The following is a 12,561-nucleotide window of genomic DNA, read 5'->3' as shown; positions in this document are numbered from 1 at the left end:
AAAACTGCCCCTAAGAAGCCCTATATAAGCCTCTCCACCCTTCAGGGATTCCTCCTTCCCAAATCTCTTTCTCAAAAGAGTGTTGGATGATGACCTTCATTGGTCAGCTCAGAGTAGAAGAACCTGGCGGGATGTCCCTTCGGGGACTGAGCTGAAAAACCTTGCTGAGAGCTCTCTAGGGGTCCTCAGCAAGGCCAAGCAGAACAGAAGAACATTGCTAGGATGTTCCTTAAGGGAGCTGAGCAAGGCCAGCTGGAGGAAAAGTAGTTACAACTTTTCCTCCAGCTGAAGAGATTGCTACATTTCTGCAGCTGGCTTCCCTTTAGCAGAGTGTTAGCAAAAGAAACATCTTGGGCAGGAGAAGAAGCAGATAGCTCTGCTAGGAAGCTCCCATAAGGGAACAAAGCAGAACTCAGCTGTAGTGGCTCTCCAGCGCTGCTCTGCACACACTCTTAATGGATTTGTAACTTATAATACCTTTGCTAGAAAACACTGACTGCTTAGGCCCACAAAGTTGTTATAGAAAATCTGCCTTCCCAGTGAGAAATCACTCTGTACACTTAGAGATCAATGAAGATAAAGCTCTTTACAAAAGTACCTGACAACTGGGGCTAAGGCCCAAGTAAGGGTTAGCACCAACAAAGATTTCATTAGCTTACTATATCTATATCTGTATATATTAGGCTTATGCATTTTACATATGCTTTCATCCTTACATTTCTTTTGGGTTCTGGCCCCAGAACTTTGAACAATTTAAACAGAGACAGGAGACTGCAAAGTCTGGCTGCTTAGGAGATTTACATCTTCTATATCTATATCCAAAGATATATTGTCAGAATTAGTTTGGGCACATCAGTTTTTTGGTTGCTTTGTTTGTTGAATGGTTGTTACCCAGGAGACTTGAAGGCAGCTGTACACTTCATGATGATGTGATTTTGAGCTGCCCCCCTTCAGCTTCCTCTTAGAGATAGTCTTTGACCCTAATGGCTTACCCATCCTGGTGAATACATATTTGCATCCTAGCATCCTAAGTTTTGTTTCTCTCTAACAGACCTAATTAGCAAACTATTTATCTCGGGTATTTAGCAGGCAGCTCCTTTAGCTAAATTCCACTTGTGTGATTTAATGTCTCCTATGCAAATCTCATAGTAAATCCTTTATAATTTTTTTCTACATCAAAGATACCAAAATCTGGATGGAAGCCTAGTCACCTCTTTCTGTGTCTAAGTTACTTTGACTCAGACTTCTGCTTGACTCTGCTGACCTCTCACTTCATTCCCTTTCAGTTAAGTCATTGCCCTAACCTTTCTTCTTAAGATTACCGTGGATTTCAGAGCTACAGACCCATAAGCGGCCTTGTGGCAAGGGACTGAAGCTACTCTCATGTAAGACAGCAGGACAGACCTCAAAGAACCTCTGGAAATCAGCAACAAACCACCAGCAGAATGCTGGATGAATAGAAGAATCCGCTGAAAATGGAGCAGCCTAAAAGCCACTGCATGCAGTCAAACTGACAAAAATGTTAGTGTTTGATACTGTGAGTACAAGAAGTGCAATCTCAGCAGTGAGGGGGAAAAGGGAAAGATGGCTTGTGTTTAGGTGTGTGTAAAATTTTTCTGTTAGTCATCCTGAAGAAGCATGTGGAAGTCAACTATAATGTGTGTTCACTTCAAGGAGCTTATTTTGGTGAAACTTTGGAAACAATCTACACACTCCTAAGGAGACAGGTGAACAGTACGTTAGACATTGTTGGTCGCATTCCGGAACACCCAACAAGCCGGATCACGCCGTCCATGGTGAGCAAGCACCGCCGATAGGAGTACCCCGGCGGCCTGGGACACCGCTTTGTCCCTGCTCCAGGAGACTCGGCAGCTAAGACTCAGGGGCCCAGATCACGTGCTCGGCCGCTGCGTTTCCCAGGGAACCGTCTTGCAATTGGTTCTGCGTGGTCGCGGAATGATGACGCTATATGGTCCTAAAGGTCGAGTGTACCGGCGATACTACCACCTTAACGGGTGAGTTGCTACGGCGGTGTTCCGTGTGGATGGAGGAACCACATAGTAGTGTCGTGATGTGCGAGTCCCAGGCTCCAAAATCCTGCCAGTGATGTTACTGTGTCCAGCGTGTCAATTATGGGTCAGTTCAAGAGTTGAATTTCAACAGGCCACAGGTTTTTACCTGCTTTAAATTTGGGCACATTATCACTTAAAACTTCACCCAGTACACAACCCGATATAAGCCTTTTCTCACAAGTGCATTTGGTAATGACAATTAAGGTGTGTGTGTGTGTAAAACCATCTTATTTTCATTACTCGCATTGGACTCTTTTTACAGATAACAAATCCACAAGATTCACTCTGACTTTTTAAACACATTAGAGGACTCTTTTTTTTTTTTTTAATTACATTGGGATAAGATCATATGTTGGGGAGATCAGAGAACCGCTTGCAGGTGTCAGTTCCCTCCTTCTCACTATGTTGGTCCCGGTAATTGAATATTAAAATCCTAGAAGCCAGTGCCTGAGAAGCAGCTCTAAATTTTGATCGAAGTTCCTATCATTTTCACGTCTATTATTTCATTTTAAATTCACAAATCAATTACCTTATCAGTATTAAAGCAAGCCACCTTGAGCAGCTCTTGGGATGTCTGTGCTGTTTCTGACTCTTATCCTCCAAGAGCTCCTGCTTTTCTACCTCCAAACTCAAACATTTCATATGAACCCTATCACATAAAGGTCTGTGCAGTAATCTCCTTTGTGGCGATACTAGAATTTTAAAAATAATCATGCTAGTGGACATTGGGAGTCTCGCGATTTCCACTTCACAAAGGATGCTTGTGATGGTGATCTAAGCCAGGTGTGGTGGCACAGGCCAATCTCAGCACTTTCCGTGGAAGGACGTTTTAAAAAGACTGAAAATAAACAGGAGGAAGGCGATCACAGAGAGCAAAAGCCAGCTAAACCGAAAACAGAACCATCACTGACATAAACTCTTTGAAAACTCAGTAAAATTGGTAACTCCCTGAAAAGGCAAACATTACTGATGACAGGAAGACACTTTTCTTTTTTTTTTTTTTTAAAGATTTATTTATTATGTATACAACATTCTGCCTCGATGTATGCCTGCATGCCAGAGGAGGGCACCAGATCTCAGTACAGATGGTTGTGAGCCACCATGTGGTTGCTGGGGATTGAACTCAGGACCTCTGGAAGAGCAGCCAGTGTTCTTAACCTCTGAGCCATTTCTCCAGCCCCAGGAAGACACTTTTCTAATACCAAGACCATGGGTGCAGTTGCATGTGCCTGTAGTCCCGGCTATTCGCTGGAAAGTCAAGAGGAACATGTGAGCCTACGCGTTGAGCAGCCTGGGCAATGTTGTGAGACTCCCCCACCCAATCGTAGGAAACATCTCCTGTATGGACTGTTTCTATTCACTGTACTGTGATCAGCCAGAACATGACCTCACTGGTCAAGGTCTTGTGCTGTTTGCTCACAAATCAATCTTAGTGAGCTGTGGATGCTGGATCCTGCCTCGCAAGTGCTTGGAATGTGGTCCTATGTCCTGTGGCTGACCAGATGATGCCTGAGCAGTACGATTCCCCAAAAGACACTGTACCCCACACCATCCTGGTTGTCTCAGAGTAGCTGGGCCTATGCTACTAATGCTGCTAGCTTTGCCCTGGCCAGGGTCCACCAGAAGAGGATTAGCAGTGGATGGGAAGACGTCACAGTCTCTGGATCAGGATCAAGCTTGCCCACTTTTTAAAATATGTATAAACATTATAATGTGTAATAGTTTTTTAAAAATCATGGTGGTAACGTGAATGTTCACTACTAAAGAAATAGTTAAATAAATGATAGTGCATTTGAATTTAACACCGATTGATACTTGGCTACTGCGATTAATCCATATGTGACATATTAAATATGAAAAACACATGAGACAATCCTGTATATAGTGTGGCTCATAAATGACTCACCTATTTATATAGCTGTAGCACAGACCTTTCCCTTCAACTTCAGACTTCCTACTCAGTGTTTCCTCTTCCAGTCTCCAAAGTACTGAAAATTCAATAATCTAAAAACTGGGTTTAGAGATGTCTATCTTCAAACCTAATTGTGTCCACTTTTCTAGTTAAGTCGTCCACATATGTTGTATGTCTAGAACTGAACTTTAACACCTTCCCTCACCCTAACATCATTTTCTCTCCAATAAGTTTGCCCACTTTTAACAAAAATTAATTTGACTGTGTGGATGTTTTGCCTGCATATATGCCTATGCACACTGGTGAGCCTGGTGGCCAAGGAGGATGGAAAGGGCATCAGACCTGGAACTGGAGTTACACACGGCTGTGAAACACCATGCAGATGCTAGGAATTGATCTGGGTTCTCTGGAAGAGCAGTAAGGCCCCTTCCTGCTGAGCCATCTCCAGCCCTAAGTCGGGCCACTCTGGTTCCCAAAGTCCTTCCCTTCAGGGCCAATCCTAAAGCATTTCTCACCTTTCTTTCCAGGGACCAGGGCATGGGACATGAATTACAGAGGCCGCTAGAGCCTTGGGAACTTGAAAAGAGTTCAGTTTTCTGTCATTACCATGTCCTCATCACTGCTGAGAGCAAAGAAAACTCTGCAAAAATTAACTAATTTACCCTCACTGCTAAATGTAAAGACTGTTTTCTTTTTTCCAACAAGGTAGCACCAGATATAGAGCATCTTGTCTTTTTTATAACAAAATACATGTTATAACAGAATCCAAACTTCGCAATTTGGCAAACACCATAGCAGAGAACTTGAAATACGACTAAAATGAGGATTTGTGATTAAAGCAAACTTTGCCTTTATTGCTCCAAAACAAAATGTGGCTGTTGCAGCGCCAGAAGGCAGCACCTTCTTTCTTACTACTTTTTCCAGGTCCCTGGGTGTGTGCTCTGGTTTGCAGTGTGACAGCAGCCTGCCTGGTGCTGACAGCAGGGTGTGCTCACCTGTTCTTTGTGTGTGAAGTGCACTCTGGTGAGGCTTGAGTGTGCAGGGAGGGCAAAAGGGAGGTGGGTTGATGGAGGGATACAGGGGGAAACCCTGTCAGGGCAGGGAGTAAGGAACAGTAACCTGGAGAACAGAGGTGAAGGGGAGAACTGGAGGACGCTAGCAGAAAGAAGTGAGGTGGAGTGTGGAATGGATATTGAGCAAAGCTTGTCTTTTGAAAGCCATGTTAATTCAGATTCAAACACTCCCAGAGTGCCAGGAAAATCGGAACCTTAAGAATATGTCTGTTCCAAGCCTGGAAAGTGAACACCATTCTATTTTTGCTATTTTGGACAGGATAGAGTTTAAAGACCTTAATTCTTTGACTCCAGGGCATTTGTATCAAGGTGACAGTTTGTGGTACTTAAAGCTCAGCAACATGTTTTTTCAAATGACTGAAACTTCTCATTCTCCTCCATTCTTCTTTCCTGTCTTCCTAAGGGTCATGTTTAGTGTTCCAGGATCTTAAGTGAATTCATGGTAGAAACCTGTTTGCTATTTCACACGTTAGTAGCATCTCAGCCTGAACTTCGAGTTTCATCTTGTCACCAAGCCTGTAGGACTGGTTTGACTGCGCTAGATGTGGCTTTGGAGTTCTATCACAGGTATGACTGGCTGAGACATACAGTTAAGTCGGGCTACTCGGGCAGTTGTGCTCCCCACATGCAGTTGTGGTACTGCCTGAGGACCCTACCTTTAGGTCACATCCAGATGGTCTTGTCACTCAAGATGAAGTGGTCTAGCAGTCAGGAAGTGAAGGTTTAATTGAAGCAAAATACCCCAGTTCAATCCTTCAGCTTCTGCTTCGTTGGCCAGAATCTAATCACATGTCAATCTAGCAATAACTCAGACTGAAAAGTGGGTCCTTTGTAGTTGCAGCCTCTCATGTTCCCTCTAACCTTGGTGCTTCTGGCAGGAGCAGCACTCAGCCATCAGCTAACTCTTCACATTTATCACCAGTCACTCCCATCCCAGGTGCTAAAGGCAAAGCCTACTGTCAGGTTCATCACCTTTTTTATTAATCACACATTAACACAAGGGCTTTTGAAAAATAGTAAAATGCCAATGCCCAGAAATCTTATTTGTGGTGGAGGTGCTGGCTAGGGATATGGCCTAGGACAGGTAATTCGCAATGTTCTGAGGATTCTAGTGTGGCTAGTGCTACCCACAGCGTTCACACTGGGATAGGAGCTCTTCCTGGACCCTTCCACCTCCACAGGTGCTTTCTACTGTTTTCTGCCTGTCAGGCTCCTCCGTCCTTCTCAAAATTTAGACACATAAGGCAGAGAAGCAACATTTAAATTATTTGTCAACTTCCAGAAACAGGGTCTCTACTGTTAAGTAGAAAAATAGCAAGTTTACTACTTTCAAAAGGCAAGGATGACAAACAGGAAAGGGGTTTCTGGGAGTCTAACATCCAGTTTGCAGTGCTGCTGTGACAACAAAAACGAACTGTGTCCTCCACATCCTGAGATCTGAGATTGGCATTCCTCTGCGGAGCTGGGTGAAGCCAAGAAGCCTTTCTCACCCCACTAGCTGGCCCAGTCCTGGAACCGGAAGCAGTCACTTGCTATCTTCCACACTGTATTAGTGGGTGAGGCCTGGGCGGTCAAGATGAAGTTCTGGTTGAAGTCCCGCTGTTTGTTGCCCTCAAACTTCACTGATCCACAGATCACCACAAGGACTGTGGTCTGGCTTGGTGTAGCTTCATCATGGACAGGCTGGCAGTCTACCACGTTGATCTGGAACTCACTGGAAGGCAACATCTCAAAAAACTCATTCAAGGCTTCTTGTCCTGTAACAGCATTTCCATTCCACACTAAGGTGGCCGTGCCCATGTACAGGCGGGACAGCAGCCGCCGCCGCTTGTCCATGGTGGTGTAGTAGACATTGACGAACTCCTCTGCAGCTCTGCAGGCCTGGTCCACGTAGGTCTTGAAATCTACCGATGCCATCTCTGGTTCGGGACAGAGGCCTCTGTCAGAGTGGCTCCTCTGTAGAAATCCAGGGGCTGTAGGACAGAAAAGATGAAGGGAACACATGTCAATATTAAAGTCTATTCTGCTCTGATAAAACTTTTCTCTCAAGTTTTAATTTTTAAAATTATAGTTGTATGTATGTATGTATGTGGCTTGGTACATGAGGTCAGAGGATAACCTGCAGGAGTCTTCTCTGCCCACCATGTGGTACTAGGAATCAAACTCAGGTTGTTAGGCTTGACAGCAAGCACCTACACCTACTGACCATCTGCCCCAACCCTCCTTTCCCATAGCTGACAGAACACTTACATACTGCAGGCAGATGACCTTAGGCTCACACTGGTGCCTATTTATTTTCAAGGCAGCTCTCAATATGTGGTCTTGTCTGCCCTGGAGCTGAGAAATCCATCTGCCTCTCTCTGTCAAGTACTGGGATTAAAGGTGTTCACCACAAAACCCAACAATTGTTGCCTGTTTAATCTTATTAATCCTCAGTTTCCTCATAAAAAAAAAAAGGCAGAGGAGAATTATAATAGACAATGAATATCCAGCACTGAGTTAAGAAGTTTAAGCCAGGGCTTTAATCCCAGCACCCAGGAGGCAGAGGCAGGTGGATCTCTGTGAGTTCAAGAACAGCCTGGTCTACAAGAGCTAGTGCTAGTGCCAGGACAGGCTCCAAAGATGCCAAGAAACCCTGTCGAAAAACTAAAAAAAAAAAAGAAGTTTAAGCCTGGAGTGGAGGGACATACCTAAGAAGCTGAGGCAGTGGCCAGCCTGGAACAGAGAGAGCAAGCCTGGTCTCAAAACACAATAACCTTGTCTCAAAAAAAAAAAAAAAAAAAAAAAAAAAAAAAAAAAACAACCCAAATGAGGAACCAGGTGGTGGGATACGGGTTACCCTGTCACCATCCCTCGGGAGGCAGAGGCAGGTGGATCTCTGTGAGTTTGAGACCAGCCTGGTCTACAGAGCTAGTCCCAGGACAGGCTCCAAAACCACAAAAAAAAAAAATCTCGAAAAAAAAGAAAGAAAAGAAAAAGAAAAAAGAAGAAAAGGAGTCCGATATGTTCATCTTATAATGAAATAAAAATTTTAAAATCCATTTTCTTACTAGAGCACATTTGATGAAAGAACACTGTTCCTTTCTGAAAGCTTGGAATAGATGTGACTGCCTCTAGGAAACCAGGGTGTGGCTCATCTTCATCAAGACAGTGGCTCATGCTGAAGAATTGAGTGGTTACTGGCCCAACAAAGGCTACCAGAGGGAGAGCAGGTGCTGGTCTGGGAAGACTACAAGGAACTAACCCAACAAGGACCCAGAAGATGCAGAAAATGGCAGATTTCTAAGGACAGTGGAGGATAGTGGTCACAATCCCCCAAAAAAGTAAACCTAAGATTGCCTGGAATTTACATCTTTAGCAGTAATGCGCACAATGTTAGACCAGAGGGACCACAATACCATAGCAGAAAGCCCCTTGGATTCAAACATTCTAAGGGGGAGGTGATGGACAATATTTCTATCTGAAAGATCACAGCTCCCTAAAAACATTTAAGTTCCAACAAATAAACAGCATTGAAGCATGATTAATAAAAACCCAGAGACAGAAATTAGGGTTCAACGTGAAGGTCAGAAAAACAAAACAGCCAGCCACTGGCTCTTACTTCTACCTCAGTTCAAAATTGCAATCCTGCCTCCAGGAATCTCAGAATGAGACCGAGAGCTGTCTCCTCCTGTCTTATAACCAATCCTCTCTAGTGCTGGGATTAAGGGTGTGCACCACTACCACCTGGTTTCTGTGGCAAGCTAGTGTGGCTACTGGGATTAAAGGTGTGTGTCATTGCTGCCTGGTCTGTAAGGCGGTCAGTGTGGCTGTTTTACTCTCTGAACTTCAGGCAAGCTTTACTTATTAAAATACAAATGAAATATCACTACACAGTATTTTTTCCATTAACAGAAATGTCTGTTAATTTCTTCTATGATTAAAATTCTCCATTTAAAAGAAACTAATACTGACCAATATTATTGAAAATAGTAGTCACAAGTAATTTGTAGTATTTGTCAATTTCCAGAAACAGGATCTCTACTGAGAAAGCTTAGAACTTGGGTAGTGGACACTTCTTTTTCATTTCAAGTATCTTTATTTCATTTTATTGATACAGGGTCTCTCTATGTACTTCTGGAACTTGCTATGTAGACCAGGCTGGCCTCGAACTCACAGAGGTTCACCTGCCTCTGCCAGGGCAAAAAGTGTGCATCACCATGCCTGACCCAACTCTTATTAACTATCAGTTCATAACGCTGATTCCACACAGGGCTGGGAGTAAGCTGGTCCTATAGATGAGCAGTTCAGAGCCAGTTTGATAATGCTCTTCCCGCTCTCTCCAAGGACCTCAGACTGAAGACTCAACAATCAATCCATCTGAAGACGTATTTGCTAAATAGTTTAGGAACATGCCCTCAATCATCACTGCACAAATGGGTATCTCTGTAACAACTTTACTAAAGAGGAAGAGGAGCAGCAGACCCCGCAGGTTCAAAGTCATACGAGGGGTCGAGGCCATGGAGTCCTGTTTACTAAGTTCCTGGACTTTGAAAGTAGGTCTATATCCAGGGATGCCGGCTTGGGAATGGACTCCCAAGTAGCCACATTTCTCTCTGCCCAACCTGCTCATCTATACAAATGCCGCTTCCCTAGACCACGATGCTTCCGGGTTGACATTTTGTCTTCTGCTTTCTCCAAACACCATTCAGCAATGGTCACGCCCCCCAACGATGATCATCATCCTTATTTTTGGTCCTCAGCTACCCACAGAACCTATTAGCTCTCATATGAGGGGAAAACAGTAAGACCGAAACACAGTAGAGTAAGAGTGAAGGAGGATGCTTCATTCCGTGGTTCACACTCTAACTTCCCGGAGCTGGACCCCAGGAGCGGCAGCCCTGCCCGGGCCTCCTGTCCAGCCGGGCGTCGCTTCTTATCAAAGCCGCTGGCAGTTGACTGTACGCTCTTCAGAGCCATCTTCGGGCCCCCAAACTGCTGCTCTCCTCCAGGGAGGGCAAACTCACCGCTACCGTTTTGCATAGAAAAAAAGCCTGATGGGCGGATCTCGGTGAGTTCGAGACCAGCCTGGTCTTCAAGAGCTAGTTCCAGGGCAGGCTCCAAAGCCAGAGAAACCCTGTCTCGAAAAAAAAAAAAAAAAAAAAAAAAGCCTGATGCCCAGCTGCAAAGGCACCACGTGGGGGAAAAGACAACGCCCAGGTCTTACTAAGCCCGGCCCCGCGGCGCCGCCCGACGGCCACCGCGCAGCCTGGCAGGGGCGGTCACTTACCTGCTCCGCCCCGGTCAGCTCCTCCAAGGCAACTCGGTCCCGGGTCCCGCCCTGGCCGCGGTCCGGGGCCAGAAGAGTCACGCTCTTACCCTCCCTCTTCCTCCCAGAGGCTTTGCCTGGGGTGCCGGCGTCCCGGAGGTGGGAAACGGTTGGGCGCCGGTAGGGGCTTCCCGCGCGCGGCGAGCTGCGTTCTACGCAGGCGCGAGGGTCCCGGTTTCCCGACAGCTTCCTCGTCCGCGCGACGGGCAGTGACGCGAGCCAGTAGAAAGGCTGGCTCCGCCCAGGTGTGGCTGCGACGACAGAGTGGCTTCCGGGGCAGTCACCGACATAGAAGATCCGGTTGCGGGAGCTCTGATTGGAGGGCGTGGGGGGTTACGCGCTCAACTGCGGAAGATTTGGCTGACGAGAGAGTGCTTCGCGGGCGCGTCTGGCTCTCTCCATCTCTGTTAGGCTGATTCTTTGTGAAGACTCGTGAAGCCTCACGGCTTGACGCCATCTAGGGAGACAGCAGCATGGCTGCAGTAAGGCTCTGGACTGAACCTAGCCCATAGGACACCCGCAGTATCGGAGCCCGAGTGGAAAGCTAAGTGAGAGAGTCCCGTGAAGTCCATGGAGCCAAGCGTCTTAGCTGATCGCCCTTTCTTAGGCAAAGCCATAGACATTGCAGATGTGCTTATACGAGAGAACCAGTTTCAGTCAAGAGAGAAGAATTGAGGGTAGGGCCGAGGTTGCGGGAGAGGCAGCTAGCGGTGGCAGTTGATTTTCTGTGCCTTGTAAGATGAGCCTCTCTGGCTCTGGCAGCTGTTCCTCCGCACGCACGTAAGGTTTGTTTGTTTGTTTTATTTTGGTTAATCTGGAGCCGTCCAGATACTTAGCGTCAGAATGGAACTATTTAGTGTAGGAACTTTGGAAACTGCTCAGGGTAACACAAAACTCGAAAAACTCATTTTCCCGAGACACGCGATTCTCTGCTTCTCCTGTCCCGCTGGGAGAGCCCTCTGGAAGGTTAATTGAAGTACTGCGTTTTGTTGGCAACCTCTCGGGTCCTTTTGTTCACGTTCCTGAGATAACTTGTTTATAGACTTGAGAAACCAGATAGACCACACCCTACTCCAGTCAAGTAGGTAAAAAGTTTGCTTTACGGAAAGAAGTAAGCGGGAGACTGAGTTTAGAGGATGAATCAAGTGTCTTCGGAGCAGACACCAAATTAGCTTTATAAACATGGCGGTAGGTAGTGATAGATCCTGATTTGAGTTTTATTCTTTCTGTAGCCCTTGAGTTTGGGGAGATTAGAGATACCTCTGTCTCCAGAGGACATACCAATGACACAGTTGAGGATGGATATCAGCCAAGGTTCTCTAGAGAAACAGAACTTACAAAATGAATGAATGACTCTCTCTCTCTCTTGTCCTTTCTCCCCCTCCATCTCAGCTCATACACTGTGGTCCAGCTGGGTGTCTCAGCTGGTTTTCAATGTATGCTGGAAGTAGGCTCTAATGCCAGTGAAGGAACGGACTTGTTAGCAAGGGTGAGAGCAAGCGGGCAAAGAGAAAGAACTTCCTTCTTCCATGTACTTTATATAGGCTGCTAGTAGAAAGTGTGGTGTAGTGGCATTTCATTTGTATTTTAATAAATAAAGCTTGCCGGAGGATCTGAAAAGTAAAACCACCACACTGGCCAGACCATGTAGCAGCGACACACACATTTAATTCTAATAGCCCCACTAGCTTGCCATAGAAACCTGGTGGTAGTGGTGCACACCTTAATCCCAGAACTAGAGAGGATTATAAAACGGAAGGAGGCAGCTCTAAGTCTCTTTCTGAGATTCCTGGAGGCAGGATCTCCATTTCCGACTGAGGTAGAGGTGAGAGCCAGTGTCTGGTTGTTTTGCTTTTCTGACCATCAGGTTGAACTCCAATTTCTGTCCTTAGTTTTTATTAACCATGCCCCAAGTGATCCAGAATAAAGGTGGATCATCCCACCTCAAAAGATAGAGGATTAAAGGTTTATTATCCCACCTCAGAAACCCAGATTAAAAGTGGGTCTTCCCACTTTAAATAATTTAATCAAGAAAAACAATCCTGAGCCAGGCGGTGGTGACTCACGTCTTTAATCCCAGCACTTGGGAGGCAGAGGCAGGCGGATCTCTGTGAGTTCGAGGCCAGCCTGGTCAGGGACAGGCACCAAAAAAGCTACAGAGAAACCTTGTCTCGAAAAACCAAAAAAAAAAAAAAA

The 12,561-nt window shown here is 45.7% G+C and overlaps 1 protein-coding gene across 1 annotated transcript; it reads right to left on the bottom strand.

The window, feature by feature from the left end:
* Positions 1 to 4,810: 4,810 nt before the first annotated feature.
* Nxt1 (nuclear transport factor 2 like export factor 1) lies at positions 4,811 to 10,591 on the bottom strand. The gene is made up of 2 exons (XM_050159613.1): positions 10,327 to 10,591; positions 4,811 to 7,030 (listed from the first exon to the last, which is right to left on the bottom strand). Exon 2 carries the CDS (start codon positions 6,972 to 6,974, stop codon positions 6,552 to 6,554), a length of 423 nt encoding a protein of 140 aa, XP_050015570.1. The 5' UTR covers positions 6,975 to 7,030; positions 10,327 to 10,591; the 3' UTR covers positions 4,811 to 6,551.
* Positions 10,592 to 12,561: the final 1,970 nt, after the last annotated feature.

This window comes from Alexandromys fortis, unplaced genomic scaffold, assembly GCF_014885135.2.
Source record: "Alexandromys fortis isolate MF-2015 unplaced genomic scaffold, M_Fortis_MF-2015_v1.1 scaffold_115, whole genome shotgun sequence".
In the NCBI taxonomy this organism is placed as follows: Eukaryota; Metazoa; Chordata; class Mammalia; order Rodentia; family Cricetidae; genus Alexandromys; species Alexandromys fortis.
Note: the sequence above shows the minus strand (reverse complement) of the source record. Positions and strands in the feature narration are given on the sequence as shown.